The sequence below is a fragment of the Podarcis gaigeae genome, assembly GCF_964106915.1.
Source record: "Podarcis gaigeae genome assembly, chromosome: 8".
In the NCBI taxonomy this organism is placed as follows: Eukaryota; Metazoa; Chordata; class Lepidosauria; order Squamata; family Lacertidae; genus Podarcis; species Podarcis gaigeae.
In genome coordinates, this window is record NC_139684.1 from 18,726,540 (window position 1) to 18,743,544 (window position 17,005).

The 17,005-nt window shown below is 48.0% G+C and overlaps 1 protein-coding gene across 5 annotated transcripts in view; it reads left to right on the forward strand.

Annotated features, from left to right (window-relative positions):
- AGRN (agrin) overlaps positions 1-17,005 on the forward strand; it is a 243,119-nt gene that overhangs the window by 81,539 nt on the left and 144,575 nt on the right. The window contains exon 1 of one of the 5 annotated variants that reach the window (XM_083752364.1): positions 14,236-16,218. The exons of the other annotated variants lie outside the window; for them this stretch is intronic. Within the exon in view, the coding sequence (XP_083608490.1) occupies positions 16,050-16,218 (169 nt within the window). The 5' untranslated portion in view covers positions 14,236-16,049. Of the gene's footprint in view, positions 1-14,235; positions 16,219-17,005 lie in introns of those variants that run through there. 5 annotated transcript variants of the gene reach the window in all.

Here is a 17,005-nt window from a genome sequence, read left to right on the forward strand (position 1 = left end):
AGCTTCTAGCACTCTTAAGAAATTACAGTTACCATGATTTTGAGTGTGGGTGCTTTAAGTGTATTGTGTGCATGAAGCCCCTCTCCTGTAAAGACCACTCCCTATCCCTCATCAGTTGCATCACTAAGCCTCCTGGTTTCTCCAGGAGACTGGAAAGTTTCATTCCACACAGCTAGCCTTGAAAACCTGCACATTCGGAAGTAACTTTCCCTTAGCTGAATACATGTCTACGCGAGAAAGTGTAGTGGAATTCAATAGCACTCTCTTCTGGTTGAAGGACAGAATGCTTCTCTTTTTCTTCTTCATTGCTTTTTGCCAGTGGCTTGTGGTTTGTTGATTGTTGTTATTATTTAATAGAAGCATAAGAAGAACCTGCTAGATCAGGCCAGTGGCCCACATATTGTTGTGAACAGAGATTTTCAGCTCTGAGAAATAAAAGATCAGATAAGAGAAAGGCTTCTTTGTCTTGATGAGGAGATGAGAGTTTGTTAGTCTCAAATTAGACCTAATATAAAGGATATATAAAGCAAGCTCACACCTCTCATTGAGTTTGTATACGTACTTAAGGTATATATACCTATGTAAGAGGCTTGTTTATAATTATATTTTGGGAATGATTCTTGTTCTTAATGTAGGTGCATTGTTTTATACTTTCTGGATGTCCCATGATCATATTCTAAAGCAGTTGTGTTACAAACCAAGCACAGCTAGTTGTTGTTTCTTTTTGTTTTCCAATGTATTTCTTATAATAATAAAAAAAATTCGGTATGGCACAAACAAATTTTCATTCTGAAAATGTGGCCCGGAGAAGAAAGTTTGAGAACCACTTCCTTAAAGGAAGCTTAGTGGAAAAGCATCTGAAGTTAAAAGGGATCAGGTAGGAATCATAGAATCGTAGAATTGTAGAGATGGAAGGGACCAAAAAACCCCACCTAGTCCAGTCCTCTGCCATTCAGGAATCCTTTGCCCAGTGTAGGGCTTGGACAGACAGCCCTGAGATTAAGAGTCTCATGCTCTACCAACTGAGCTATTTCACCTTAGGAGGTGATATGAAGAAGACCTTTCTCTGCTGAAGACCATGGAGAGTCACACTGCTTTATTACAGTGTTCAAAACTCCCATTGTTCTAGGCGCATTTTGCGACAGGGAATTTCATTGGCGCGAGTAGTTTCTGAGTTCTGGGTGCAGTACTGCGCCTAAGGTTTCAGATTAAAACTGCAGAGTGAAAGGAAAGGAGGACCTTTTTCTGCCTCCCCACTTCCAGCTACTCTCTGAAGACTGGAAAAGAGACCCTCTTAAGAATATTAAGGGGGTGGGCAGGGGAAGGACTAGACCCTGTGAAAAATGAACGTAATATTTTAGCTGCAGTTCATTCGTTTTCAGCTTTGTGTTCTTGTTATAAAAAATTGTACCTAGACATTCCCTTGTTGCGCCCGTAATCTAGGTTTAAGGTGCCATTTAGCTCCTAGCTTTCATATCTCAGTTTCTAGCACTGCTTTATTAATATTAATACTATTGTGGATGGTTTCTGTTCACATTCCCAGCCAGCCATGCCTTCTTCTGTTCATTCTATCCTTTGCTCCCCAATTTCCTGTCCTCACACCCCCATCCTGCTCAATCTTCATTGGGCTGGTTTTCCCCCGGTGGGGGGTGTTACCCTTCCTCTTTAGCATTTTCTCTTTAAGAAGATTTTGTGAACTTCTGCAAGCGCTTAGGGTTTCCGTGAAACCTGCTGACGCCTCCCTCTTTTTGCATGGATGGCACTGTTTTTTAGGCTGCATAAGGAATGGTGCTTGCGCCATGAACATCAGAAATAGAAAGGGGGGATAAATAATGGTCAGCATTCTAGCCATAGCTGTCAACGTTTCCCTTTTTAAAAGGGAAATTCCCTTATTCTGAATAGGATTCCTCGCAAGAAAAGGGAAAAGTTGACAGCTATGATTCTAGCCAGGGGAGGAAGGGTCATAGCTCAGTGGCAGACCAGCTGTTTGGCATGCAGAAGGCCCCAGGTTCAATCCTCCAATGAGCGTCTCCCACCGGAAACCCTGGAGAGCCACTGTCAGTGAGCATTGGCCAGGCATAGGCAAACTCAGCCCTCCAGATGTTTTGGGACTACAACTCCCATCATCCCTAAGCTAACAGGACCAGTGGTCAGGAATGATGGGAGTTGTAGTCCCAAAACATCTGGAGGGCCGAGTTTGCCTATGCCTGGCGTAGGCAGTACTGAGGAAGATGGACTTATGTATCTGACTCAGTCTCAGGCAGCTTTCTATGCTCATACAGCTTTCGGATTGCTTTCTCAGACTCTAGGTCTGCTATATTACCCTGTCTCTTGAGGGTCCTGATATACGGCAATTGTTCACTATTCTGTTCCCTGCTTAAACACCCAGCCCATCATGGTAAGGCTGTTGTTAATTCTAAGCACCCCCAAGGGACCAATCCCACTTCCACTCCCTTGGCCTCCTCTGTGGCTTGTTTCTCCTTTATGCGGAGCCGTTAACAAGAAGCCTCTAAAATCCTCCAGCCAGGAAGGAGGTCTGTGTGCTTTAAATGGAAAGTGTCTGGTTTGAGTTGGCCACCATCCCGGCCTCTGCGGTCAAGGAAGGGGCTGTGAGAAAACTTAACTCACATGTTGGCTGCCCTAAGCTGCAGGATTGGTGGATGGGGGGGGGGGCAAGACTCATCTCCCAAAATTTATTGGCTTGAAAATAATTGGCTGATCTCTTTTCTGAAGTTGAATCCAGGTGCGTCTTATCTCTGACAGGCCAGTAGGTGGCAGTGTTACTCTGCCAAAAGAGACTGAAGAGCGTAAAAGAAAGACTTTTATCTGCCTGCTACTGTAGCCAATATTATGCTCTCCAGATGTTGTGGACTATAGTTCCCATCATCCCTGACCAACAGCCCTGCTAGCTACTGGGGATTAGGGGAGTTCTAGTCCACAGGTTCCCCAGCCCTACTAGATTTCCTTTGTTTTTTGGTGGTGGGGAAGGGGCTGTTTAACTGAGGGAGTCTACAATTTTATTATCATCATCGTCGCTGTTAACAATAGTAATTTATCATCATCAACTGCTCTTCTCCAGAAAGTCCCAGGGCAAGTCACAGCAGTGCCAAATACAACAGTAAAAACAGTTTGAACCAAATGACAATCACAAATAGGGTGAGTCCTTATATAGCTATACTTATAATGTTAGGGTGGCGCTGTGGGTTAAACCACAGAGCCTAGGACTTGCCGATCTGAAGGTCGGCGGTTCGAATTTCCACGACGGGGTGAGCTCCCATTGCTTGGTTCCTGCTCCTGCCCACCTAGCAGTTCTAAAGCACGTCAAAGTGCAAGTAGATAAATAGGTACTGTTCTGGAGGGGAGGTAAACGGCATTTCCGTGTGCTGCTCTGGTTTGCCAGAAGCGGCTTAGTCATGCTGGCCACATGACCCGGAAGCTGTACGCCAGCACCCTCGGCCAATAAAGCGAGATGAGTGCCGCAACCCCAGAGTCGGTCACGACTGGACCTAATGGTCAGGGGTCCCTTTACCTTTTTATAATATATTGTTATGAGTTTGTGGGTGGCAGGCTCCCATGCATTCTTGGGTCTAGTAGGTGTTAGAATTTAACCAAGGCTGGGAGATTCAACCTGGATGGCAGACTCCTAAATCCCTGGACCCAGCTTCCCATGTTCAAGAAATCACCTGGGGTGAGTGCCTGCTACCGCTGAAATCTTGCACCACTCAGAGATTGGGGTGGCACACAACAACATGTATCTCAGGTATCAAAAGCCAGGGAAGCAAGGCTGTATCATGAAGGTGCCAGATGCCCCTCTGTGGAGAGGGAATTCAGCTGCTTAGGGGCTTCCACAGAGGATGCACAAAAACAATTGCCAACAGAGAAGGCTTTCCCCCCAGAATTTAGACTCAACCTCTGTTATCCTTTCTCCTTCCTTCAGTGTCTGTCTCTTCCTGATTCCCACACCCCCGTGCCCCCTTTTTTTGCTGCCACAGTATTAAATGACATCATTAAAATCCCTGCAGGCTAAAAGGGGGCAGGAACGGACTCTCCCCCCACCCTCACCTCCTTTTGGTTGTTTTTCTCATTAATGCTGCTAATTAGCTTGTAAAAGCAAAGGAAGGGTGTGCAGTGTCTCTGTGTCTGTGTTAACCCATTAGCACTTCAGACAGGGCTCCTTGAGGGAGGGAGATTGGATAGAAGGGGCATCATAAAACCTGTTTATGCTGCCCGCCTGGGCTGCGGGATAAATACCAATTAGCTCTCTAGCCAAACTGGATTTTAAAAGACCCCAGTGGACAACTGGAAAGGAATCAGGGATATTACTGCCATTCTCTCAGGCTCACTGGCCTGCCGTCGGAGAGCGTGGCTGCTGAATTGGATTTCCTAAGCACATATACTAATAACAAAACTCATTTTCTGAGAGCGGGTGCTTCTGCAGCCACGTTGCTAGTGTCTGTGTGCAGGAGGGGGTGGTCAGCAGACCCCTGGGAACCTCAAACGTTTGCAGAAATCTCACACTGGGAAGTTCTCATAATGAGAGGGAAGGGGCTTTGCTGAGGCAGCAGGAGACCAGCAGAGGGGTTTCCATAAGCTAAAAGGCAGGATTTTTGGTGGTGGTGATTTATTATTATTTTTTAAATAGATTTTATTAACATTTGAAAAAGAGTAACAAAGCTCAGCACCAAATATCTTTTTTTATAAGATATAAAAAAACTCATAATCTAAACAGGTTGTTTTTTAAAAAGTAAGCGGGGAGCTTTCAACAAGGACTTTATTTATCCCATAAGATTTATATGCTGCTTACGTGTAAAAAACAAAACAATCCAAACAAAAAATCTCTATGTCACTGGTAGGCAAACTAAGGCCCAGGGGCTGGATTCGGCCCAATCGCCTTCTAAATCCGGCCCGCGGACAATCCGGAAATCAGCATGTTTTTACATGAGTAGAATGTGTCCTTTTATTTAAAATGCATCTCTGGGTTATTTGTGGGGCCTGCCAGGTGTTAAAAACCGGAACATGGAGGACTCCATACCACCACATTTGGCTGCAGATCCTCCTTTTTCAATGGCTTCTTAATGGGTGGACCTGGGTTGTACCCAACACTGGCCCTGCTCAGAGCAGGCCCATTGACATTAACAGACGCCGTGTACTTTGCTTCATTGCGTCTATTCTGATGTAGAACTTGTGAAACCACACCCTTGGCTGCCAGGCTGATAGATAAAAGGGAGGAAGAGTGAAAATCTGACTTCAGAGTCAGATTTTTCATTATGCTCCCTCTGTTCTGCTCCTGTTTCTGGGTTGGGGCTCCTGTTTAGACAAAAGCCAGACCAGAGCAACCAGCCCCTCTCCACTTTCTCTGCACTGCACAGAGCTTTACAAAGCTGCCATCAGTCATCGTTTAATGGCAGAGGCTAGTGAATGCTGTTGAGGTGAGAGGCCAAAGATGGTTAAGAGAACAGGTGGGTGGGGACCAACTTTCTGCGACCTCCTTCCCCATCCTGGTTCTCTCCGTCCCTCCGTCTACCTGCCCCATACATCCTTTGGGCTGTCTCTGGTGGCAGGCAAGCAGCTGTGGTCTCCCCATTGCTAGCATTTTCCTAACAAACCCATTAGCAACCCCCTGGGGCTGCTTGGCCACACAGTGGCTTTAATGCATTTAGATGCTCTGGTTCATAAAGCTGTGGGGGGATGTGTGAAGTTAGGGGCAGGGCAGGGAGATGGGGGGGGGGGAGAGAAGGTGAGGGTGGGGGCAGCAGCAGAGATTTGCCCCTATTCTTTCCCCTTTAAATAACATAGCAATGGCTTCCCTGTTCATTCTCCTCTCTCTTCTTCTTCTTCTTGTTGAGATGGATGGACAGAACTTTTTAAGTTTTTAATTTTAATTTTAAGTACACGTAGGTCCTGTTTACTGGAACACAAGGAGCTAGAATCTCTGCCTCCCTGCCCCCCCCCCCTCTATCCCAACCAGCAAAAGGCAAACAGGGACTTTAAAAATGCACTCTGGTTGGATATCTGAATCTGCAGGGTGTATAGCAAGGTTTAGCGAGTGTTCGTAAAACGGGACCTGGGTGTGCAGCCTCCCGGTTGATTTATACTGGTGATAATGATAGCTATCTTACCTATCCCTGCCCTCCTCTCATATCTATTTGCATGCTTAGCAACCAACTCTATCTCAACAAGCAGAAAGCTCAATAAGGAGTATGGGCACATAGATGGGGGGTGGGTAACCGTGCTAGATCTGTACAGTGTAAATTCCCAGCTGGCGGTTCAGTTCAATTGCTGAATATTTCATTTTCATTTCACTTATTGCTTATATCTTGCTTTCCCCCTCCTTCCCAGGGGAAGCTCAGAACAGCAAACAGCCAGCAGAGAGCGGCTCAATTAACACAAGATATCAAAATAACCAATATAACAAAACATAGCATATGTCAAAACATAAAGCAAGTTTACGTCTAAACAGTAATACAATACCCATCTGTTAAACCCTTAAGAATTAATTCAATAACAAGGATGTCCTTCTGGCTTTGATTCCCCCCCCCCCCCATACACAGCTTTATTTATAGGGGAAGGGCTGTAGCTCAGTGACAGAGCATCTGCTTTGCCTGCAGAAGGTCCCAGGTTCAATCCCTCATATCTCCAAATAAAGCTGGGAGTGTCCCCTGCCTGAAACCCTGGAGAGCCTCTGCCGGTCAGTGTGGACAATGCTGAGCTGGATGGCCCAGTGCCCTGGCTCAGGGGTTGCCAAACTTTTTTCTGGCCCTTGGACACAGATTTGTGAGTCAGTGGAACTATCCAGTCATGTCTCTCCTCCAGATCAGCCATGCCACTCCCACAAAAGAGATGAAGTGTGAACCAAGGGATCATGGTAAAAAAGACCAGTACAGTGGTACCTCAGGTTACAGATGCTTCAGGTTACAGGTGCTTCAGGTTACAGACGCTGCAGGTTACAGACTCTGCTAACCCCGAAATAATACCTCAGGTTAAGAACTTTGCTTCAGGATGAGAACAGAAATCGTACGGCAGCAGCGGGAGGCCCCATTAGCTGAAGTGGTACCTCAGGTTAAGAACCGTTTCAGGTTAAGAACGGACCTCCAGAACGAATTAAGTTCTTAACCTGAGGTACCACTGTAGAATCACTTGTGAGCCCTGGAACAGCACATAGGTCTGAAGTGGGATAGAGCTCCCTTCTTCCAACTTCCTCCTTCACCTCTGCATACTTTTCAAGAGCGATAAAGGTTATCTGCCCTTACCACCTCATGACCAAGGGAACGGGGAGCTTGGAGGTTTTTTGGACACAGGTGCCTTGGTGGCGAGTCGCAACCCCTTCTCTTACACAACATAAGGCAACTTCCTGTACTCTTCAAATCCAGTGATGGGATGACCCCATGCCGCTGGGGAGGGCATCTGAGTACAGTGGTACCTCGGGTTAAGTACTTAATTCGTTCTGGAGGTCTGTTCTTAACCTGAAACCGTTCTTAACCTGAGGTACCACTTTAGCTAATGAGGCCTCCCACTGCCACCACATGATTTCTGTCATCGTCCTGAAGCAAAGTTCTTAACCCGAGGTACTATTTCTGGCTTAGTGGAGTCTGTAACCTGAAGTGTATGTAACCCGAGGTACCACTGTATTCTTCCAGCCATGATCTTCCTTGTGTACATCTTGGATACGTAACATATTGGCCCGAATATAAGACGCACCCACAAATAAGCCACACTTTTAAATTCAAGACTTACCATATTTTCCCATCTCTAAGATGCCCCCATGTATAAGACGCCCCCTATTTTGGGGGACCCAGATTTAAGAAAAGGGGGGATATATCCTTGTATAAGATGCTCCCTATTTTTTGACATTTTTAAGGGGAAAAAAATCTAGTCTTATACATGGAAAAATACAGCATTTGTGGGTGTGGCCCGCCTCCTGATACAACCTTCCCCTGGCACTACCTCCCCAAGTCTGTGCCGGAGGAGACTTAGCGGCGGGTGGGTGGCTCACTGTTGCCCCATGCTCCCGGGCTGCTTCCAGGGGGGTGGGGAGCCACGCTGCTTTGCTGTCGGCGTAAGGTCATGAATATAAACCGCACTTTAACTTTTCGCCCAAATTTTGGAAAAAAAGTGCGTCTTCTATTCGGGCCAATACGGTATCTCATTAGGAACACATGATAGCGGCTTTGACAAAACACAGATGCAATACTTTAATTTTGCCATGTTCTTTTGCAACCCATTACTAGGAGAATATATATATGTTCTCTTTAGGAATTTCTAACCCGCTCTCCCAAACAATGAAGACTTCCCAAAGGGGCATAAATTATTAAACAAGTTGTAAATACAGTTAAAAGGAATAAAATAGCTTAAAGTTTTAACAAAGCAGTAATAAAATACAGTGTAACAAAAATTCGATTCTTATAAACAAATCCCTATCCGTGAATGGGTTTACCTTTCTGGGAATTTTAAATTTCACTTTCAGATCCAATGTTCTGGCGGCTTCCCCCCTCTGCTCCCATCTTGGAGTAGGGTAAATAAAATGTAATAATTCAAAGCTAAGCAGGGTCCAGTATGGTTTCAAACTGGATGGGGATCATATGTTAAGACTCCTGCATTGCAAGGGGTTGGACTAAATGACCCTTGAGGTCCCTTCCAAGTCTACAATTCTATGATTGTATGAAAATGACCTCATGCTTCTGAGATGTAGGAAGGAATGCAGTGGACGGACTGCGCAGTTTGTAGTGGTGGACAGCAGAGGGCGCCTAGGAGACGGATCTTTTTTCATCTCCGCCAAGCTAAGCAGTTGGCCCCTTATCTCTCTCGCCCTGACCTAGCCACTGTGATCCATGCGACGGTCACCTCCAGACTGGATTATTGTAACTCGCTCTACGTGGGGCTGCCCTTAAGACTGACCCAGAAACTCCAGCGGGTGCAGAATGCCGCGGCGAGACTCCTTATGGGGTCTTTGCTGCGAGATCACATTCATCCGGTACTATACCAGCTGCACTGGCTCCCGGTGGAGTACAGGATCAGGTTTAAGGTGCTGGTTTTAACCTTTAAAGCCCTATACGGCCTAGGACCCTCGTACCTACGGGACCGCCTCTCCTGGTATGCCCCACAGAGAAACCTACGGTCTGCAAATAATAACATCCTCAAGGTCCCAGGCCTCAGAGAGGTTAGGCTGGCCTCAACTAGAGCCAGGGCCTTTTCGGCTGCGGCTCCAATCTGGTGGAACGCTCTGTCACAAGAGACTAGGGCCCTGCGGGACCTGACATCCTCCCGCAGGGCCTGCAAGACAGAGTTGTTCCACCAGGCCTTTGGCCAGGGTGCAGCCTGACTCCCTCCTCTGGCAACCTGCTTAGAATCTTGCTTAATTAGTTGCCATTAATTTGATTTTAATTGATTTTTATAATGAAATATTTTTAGAATGTGTTTTTTAGAATCTGATTGTTTGATTGTTGATTGTTGTTAGCCGCCCTGAGCCCGGCTTCGGCTGGGGAGGGCGGGATATAAATAAAATTTATTATTATTATTATTATTATTATCTTTCGTGCTGAAGAATCACAAGTTTCTAGGGGAGAATTTCTCCGTCTTCGTTGGCAATTGTCTTGGACTACACAGCTCTGTTGGAATTAGGTGGCTGCTTGCTGATGAGCAAACAGAGACAGGAGATTCAGGAAGTTATTCACCCCCAACTCCCCTCATCCCTGACCATTGACCATGATGACTGGGACAGCTTGGAGGAGTCTCAGGTAGACCTTAGCTCTGATTCCGCAAAGTTTTTTTTATGCCAGCAGGAGTTTCCAATAAATCCATAGGATTTAATCATTTGAATCCTAGGAATGGCCCCAGGATATTGTGTAGCGTGGAGAACATAGATAGAGACCATTTTTTTTCTTTCCTCTCCTAACACCAGAACTCTGGGACATTTGAAGGTTGGAAAATTCAGAGCAGAGTTCTTCGCACAGCACATAGTTAAACTATGGAACTGACTCCCACTATGGAACTGATGGCCACCAACCTGGATGGCTTTAAAAGTGGATTGGACAAATTCACGAAGGATAAGGATATGGCTACTACCCATGGCGGCTAGGCTGCTGGAGGAAGTTTGCTTCTGAATGCCAGATGCTGGAAGTTGCAGGAAGAAAGAGTGCTTTTGTGCTCAGGGTTTGTGCCTGAGGGTTTCCTCAGAGGCATCTGTGAGAACAGGATGCTGGACTAGGTGAGCCACTGGCCTGATCCAGAAGGGCTCGTCTTGTGTTCTGCTTGGGAAGATGTCAATAGGCGTGTTTATGTTATTTGCCAAAAAGGAATAATAACAATAGTAATATGTGGAAAGGGAATTCTTCTGCCATTGTTGGTGTGCCTTTTTGACCACACAGATTTGTGACTCTTCCTGTCTTACATTTTCAGTGGTATGATTTGAGGGGTTAGGGGGTGCCGCAGTTTGACGGTCAGAGCACTTAGAGAGGTTTATCAATCAATTCCTCTTCACAGGGAACTCTGGGAATTGCAGCTCTCTGAAGGGATTTGATGTCTCCTAACAAGTCACAGGACCCTTTAGAAGGCAGGCACACTTTCCAGGAGTCTTGGAGGGGAGGGAGAGCCATGACTGGATTATTTCTCTGTTTGTGCAAGTTTGGGGTGAGACAGAATCACCTCTGAGCATGCACAGAGGGTTCCTTACCTGGCCATAGGAGCCACCACAAGCATGAGCCCTCATGCACCTGTATATGACGTTTTGAAGTTAAATTGCACTGAGTGCCTCTCTTTAACAGAGACCCAACTCTCTTCCTTTTGACTGATCTCTTATCCGTTCTTTTCACCATGCTTCCATTCCTCAGATCTGCCCTTTATCGTCTTGGTTTCTAGCGAGGTGGTTAACCACAATCTAGGCTAATGCCATTTCATTTGGAGTTGAGAGGGCTGTAGCTCAGTGGTTGAGCATGAATTTTAAGTGCAGAATAACCGGAATATCTAGGCAGGGCTGGGAAAGACACTTGCCTAAAACTCTGGAAGGCTGCCGCCTTTCAGTGCTGACAATACTGAGTTAGATGGACCAATGGCCTGACTTACTATAGGGCACCTTCCTGTGTTCCTGTATTGCAGGAGGGAGATGTCCAAATGCTCCTTCAGACGTACATCAATCAATCAATCAATCAATCAATCAATCAATCAATCCCTAAAGAGACAGACAGGCAGACAGAGATCTAGCATGTCAGGGGGAGACTTTCTCCTTTAGACTCTTAATTTCTGTGTGTAGGGATTGATTGATTGATTGATTGATTGATTGATTGATTGATTGTATGAATGAATGAATGTTCCATCTTTTGTGCCCTCCGCCTGCAGTCTGATTTGGCCAGACCAGAAACAGATAGATGATCACAGTTCGGGTCTCTGTTACAAGTCTGCCTGGACAAGGTCCACTTCTGCCAGTGAATTACTCCCTTTCCCCCTCTCCTTCTCTTTTTCGAGACCATTGTCTGTGCAGGGGAAGGGGGGGGTCATATTCTGCTGCCAAGGAGCGTGGAAAGGGACAGGCTTCTTCGCACCCTGCCTGCACGTATTTGGCGGGGGGCCGTCTCAAAGGGGCACATTCCTGCCGTCCTCATGAGATTTGCTAGGCTTGCTTTGCATATGGAAACATGCAAATGGAGGCATGCAAATTAATTGTTTGCCACTCCCCCCCCCCCACAATGTTTCTTCCAGGGGTGATGAAGAGGGATGGGAGATTTAAAGCTTTTGGATTAGGTCCAACTGTTTCCAAGAGAGTGTGGCTTTGAAATCCAAGGCATTCTTGGCTAAGGCATGGAGACGGTCCCACAGGCTGATTAGGGTGCGTTTCTGTGTGTTTAACTCATTGCCTCATTGGTGCAAGACCTTGTTTCCCCTTTAGGACACATTTTTACCCTTAGGCCCCTGTCGAAAGCACTGTGGGGTGGAAATGCTGCTCAGCCCCCTTTGTTGAATCACACCTCCAGGTCCTCTGCGTGATTCCTGGAGGTTCTGCTGTCAGGAGCAAAATTTATAAGCGGCAGGGCCAGTTCTAGATTTGAGAGGGCCTTCGGCACAGTGGGGTCCCTCCACCATTGTTTATTTCCCATAATGCTCCAGAGAAATGCTGTGCCAGAAGCACTGTGGGAAATTGAAATGGTCACATACCACCGCCACCCTGTAGGAGGCTGGATGCTCTCAATAATGAGTTTGGGTGGTATGCAATGTACTTGACTATTTATCATCGTTTATCACATTTATATTCCACCTATCCTCCAACAGGGTGGCATACATGCCTCTCCCCTTCCCTAGCTTCATCCCCAAAACGGCCCTGTGAGGTAGGTTAGGATGAGAGGTAGTGACTGGGTCCAAGGTCACTCAATGATTTGAACTCCGGTCTCCCAGGTCCTAGTCTGACACATCACACTAGCACTAAGAAGCGCTCTGTGCACACAGAACAACTCACACATTCTTCATGGGACAATTTCACTCCTCTCTTCCCGTAACACATTCCTTCCTAAATCTGCTCTAGCGCTTCCACACACCCTTCAGAGCAGATCTGGTGACTGCTGGGGTGCTCATGGGCAGAAGAGGGGGGCAAAATTCCATTGCACTGGCAGGAATCCTTGGACTAGCTCCCACTAGTGCAGCGGTTAATTGAAACATGCTCATTATTACTATTGTTTATTAGAATTTGTATAGCAGCAGCAGCTCCCATGGTGCATTAGAGCAGCCGTTACCAGCCTGGTGCATTCCAGATGTTTTGACCTGCAGCTGCTGTGCTGGCAGGGGCTGATGAGAATTGTAGTCTCCAAACATCTGAAGGGCACTAGGTTAGTGAAGGCTTTCACAGTGTGTAAGATGGCAATTTTAAGAACCTAAGAGGAACCTTGATGGACCAAACCAAAGGTCCACCTAGTCCATCATCCTGCTTCCTACAGTGATGAGCTAGGCACAAAGTGAGTCAGACCAGTGGTCCATCTAGCTCAGTATTGTCAACCCTGACTGGCAGCAGCTCTCTGGGCTTTCTGGCAGAGGTCTCTCTCAGCCCTACCTGGAGATGCTGGGGCCTGAACCTGGGACCTTTTGCATGCAAAGCCCCCTCCCCTTTTGTCTGCTCTAGAATCCCATTTTGAAGGTCACATCACACTCCATTCTTGTTATCAGTGCGCATGTGCGGGTTGTCGTAGCACATGTGCGCTAAGGCAGAAAATTTTTATAATTCCGACAGTGGGCAGACAGTGTTTCTGAGAAACTCACAAGCGGATGTGTGGTGGCAAATGCTTTCTCATCAGACTTTATCCACTAGCAACCTGTATTCAGAGATATACTGCTTTGGAGCCTGGAAGCTTAATTTAGCTGGGGGAGAGGGGATAAACTATTGATAGGCTTCTCCAAATATTTTTGGTGCTTATAATCCCAGAGGACTGCATCAATATGCCCTTCCAGAAACATTTGGCTATGCAAATGTTTCCTCTGGTGCTCGGTCTCTTTTTCCTTTGAACTTCCGGCAAAGAGTCACGGTCTGTTTGCTTTTTCTTTAACCACAGAAGGTCTTTGCAGTTGTCTGTGTGTGTGTGTGTGTGTGTGTGTGTGTATACACACACATCCCAGGCCTTGTCCCAGCTGAGAAGCAGCAGCTGAGAGAAAGAATGTCACTTGCAATGTGAAAATTTTATGAGACTTGGGGGAGGGTGTTTTTAATTCCCTCCCTGCTTTCGCATCCACCCGGCTCACAACTCTGGGACGATTCCCCCTGCTTTTCTAAAGAGGGAATTCCCTTCCTTCAAAAAGTAGCGATCTCCTGTTCTGCCTTCCCATCCTTTCTCTCTGCCCCCGCCTGCACACCCTGCCCCGCGTACTCCATTACATCTTGTAACGCGATCCATATCGCTATCCTTCCCCCCCCCCTTTGACACTCCATCCTGCCAGGATCTTCCCTGGCCTTTCCTCTCACTCAAAAATACCAAAATAAAAAAAATCAGCTGTTGAGGCGACCCAGCCTGTATGTGCCTGCCTGCTGACAGAGGGTGCGCCTTTTGTGTGTGTGTGTGTCTGTGCGTGTGCAGAGAGGCGAGAAGCTCAGAGTGGCTGAGAAAGAGACACATAATGAGTTTTGACACAGCCTTCTCCGCCCCTTTCAACATCTTGAGTTCACAAATGAGACGCGGGGCTTGTCGAGGGGGGCGGGGGTTGGATGGTTGGAGAGAGCGAGAGAGAGCGGAGGGAGGGGAGATAATTTCCCTTTCGCTCTCTTCCAGGGAGGCAGGGAAAGCTGAACGGAGCCTTCCTTCCCCCCCCTCTCCCTCCCATCTCCCTGGAAATGCTGACAGGTGTCCGTAGCTCCAGAGGTATCTTTCGGAAGCAGTGGGGGTGGTGCCCGAGGGGTCCTGCCTCCTCTTTGAATGGCAGCAGCTCCCTCCGGAACACACCGCTATCTTCTCTCCTTTGTTTTTAACCGCTTCTCCACCTCTTGTGCCGCGGAGGAGAGCCTCCAACACCCCTCCTTGCCACAGCCGAACTCTTGCATTGTTGGTTTTGCTTTGAGGGAGACCCGGGTCAGGGAAGGATGGAACCGCTGACCGACGTCCGGAGATGGACAGCTCACGCCGGGTGAGGACAGCAAAGCTGCAGCGGTGCCCAGGGGACGAGAACAGACAGTCAAGGAACGGCCGCGGACAGTCGTCTCGTTTCCTCGCTTGGCTTTCTCGCCACCCTGAGTCGTTGGGGGGCGGCTTGAAAAACTTGGGCGTGTGTTGTACGCCTGGCGGCTTCCGATCCTGAGCTTCGCTGCGAGCGGCACCCTGTGTTGCCAGAACTCTTGAATTGGGGCTCTGTGCCCTTTTGCAAGCCTGCGTTTCACGTTTCCTTTTTTAAATGCTTCTTACTCTTGGGATGATTTTATTTATTTCTGGTGTGTGAGGAATCGGTAGCGAGGGCTGGTGTGCTGGCTCTGTGCAGGGAGAGAAGGTGGCAGTGCATTTAGCTCATCTCAGCAGCTGTTCCGGCATCGGCGAAAGGAGCTCGGGATCCGTCTCCCATCAAGAGAGCCCGTTGCCAGCCAGAGAGCCCTGCCGCCAGCTGCTGTCGAGGAAACCGCAGCTGAGCCCTCGGTGGACTTTGGAATCCCTTTGAAAGAGGAAGCAGAGAAAAGGGGATTCTGGCCCCGTCTCCTGGCTCCCAGGCGATAAGAGAATTCATCAGCTCTGGATTAAGTTTCAGGGTGTGTGTGTGTCACATGCAGGGGTCTGTTTTCATTCTCACTTCTTCTGTGTTTCTCTTCAACATGCGTTTCTCTGACAACACGCGTTGTCAGAGGTGCGCATGGGCTGGAGGAACTCGCTCTAGCCCCGAGGACCACCCAACAACCGGGTCGACGGTTTAATAGTGAACCGCGCCTTGTGAGGATCCCCCCCCCAAAGACTCAACTAATGTTCGTGGTTCTTGGATTCTTGGAAGATCTATCTCCCCCCGCTCACCCTCTAATTTTTCTCCACAATAGCATACTCCTCCTTGTCTGAGGGTTTGACAAGTCTTGAAAACCAGGATTAAACCCCTTTTATTTCCGCGAAAGCTGTCTGCTGAAGGAGTTACCGTTGGATGGAGTTATCCTGCATTGTTTCCCCAGCTGGCCTCTTTCCTAATCGGATGGTAGATTTGGGGAGCGTTCCAGAGTCAGGGGGCCCCTTCAGAGTCTCCCTCACAGTTTTTGCCATGGCAGGCATTGCTTGTTGAGGACGGAACCCCAGCGCTCATGACTGGTTCTGAGAGGATGACTCTTCAAATCCCTCAGAGGGGAAGCTGTCTGACGGGACACCAGTTCCTTTGGCTTAGGTTTCCCTTCGCCTAGATTTGGATTACAACCTCAAGATGGTCTGCACAATGTTTGGTTCTTCCTCCTGAACTCTGAACCCCTCATGCCGGCCGGCCAGCCTGAGGATGTCGGTTCCTGAGAACACTTAGAACGCAGCCACCATTTTGGAAACGGGCAAGCGAGGGGCGAAAGCTTCCTTGTGCCCAGAGCAACCGCTATCCTGGATCTCCCGGTTGGGGCCTGGGCCCCAGTGAGCGGCATGACCGCTTGCCAGTACCCCATGGGGCCCGGCTCCTTGGAGAGGGACCGGATGTACCAGCACAAAGTCTCCCTAGTGGTTCGATATTTCATGATCCCCTGCAACATCTGCCTGATCCTCTTGGCCACCTCCACACTAGGATTCGCCGTCCTGCTTTTCCTCAACAACTGTAGGTGTCTCCCTCGGCACGTGGCGGCAGTGGCGGGGGGAAAACAAGGGGGAGGAGCTTAAAGGCAACATGGGTGTGGCTCGGAGGGTGTGGCTCTCTTAATTTGCTTGCTTAGTAAACCTATAATGCATTGCTGACACTTAAATGCAGGCTGAACGAACAGGGATGGCCCCATAGGACTTTGGGTTGCTTCCACTTGAGTCCTGTTCAGAGCAGACCCCCTGAAATTAGCAAGCCGAAGTCTGTCATCTTCAGTAACCTGCTCTGAGTAGGACTGACATGGGATGCAACCCCTTTGTGCCTCTTTGATTTCCTCGTGTCGATAAAAACTGTTTTGCACACAACAGGTGCGTTCTTCGCTCTGAGCTGTGTCTCTGAACTAATTCCCATTCCATGGGAGCAAGGGGGGATATGCCTTATGCCTGGCATTGATGCCCCACTTGAAATGGATGGGGGGGGAGCGCGTCGGGCTGCTGCTTGCTATTGGCTGTCATAGCTAAGCAGACTCTCCATGTGCAGAGACGGTTATTCAGAGGAGAGACCTTGTAGCTCAGTGGCAGAGCAGCTGCCTTCCATGCAGAAGGTCCCAGGTTCAGTTCCCGGCCTTTCTACTTGGGGCTGTGAATGCTGCTGGAGTCTTAAACCCCAGGGAGGTGCTCTGCCAGTCAATGCAGACATTATCAGCTAGGTGGACATAGTCTTTGTCAAATTGCTGTGTTCACAATATGGGAAGAGCTGCAGCTCGGTGTGTGGATGGGCGTAGAGCATTGCGATGCATGCAGAAGGC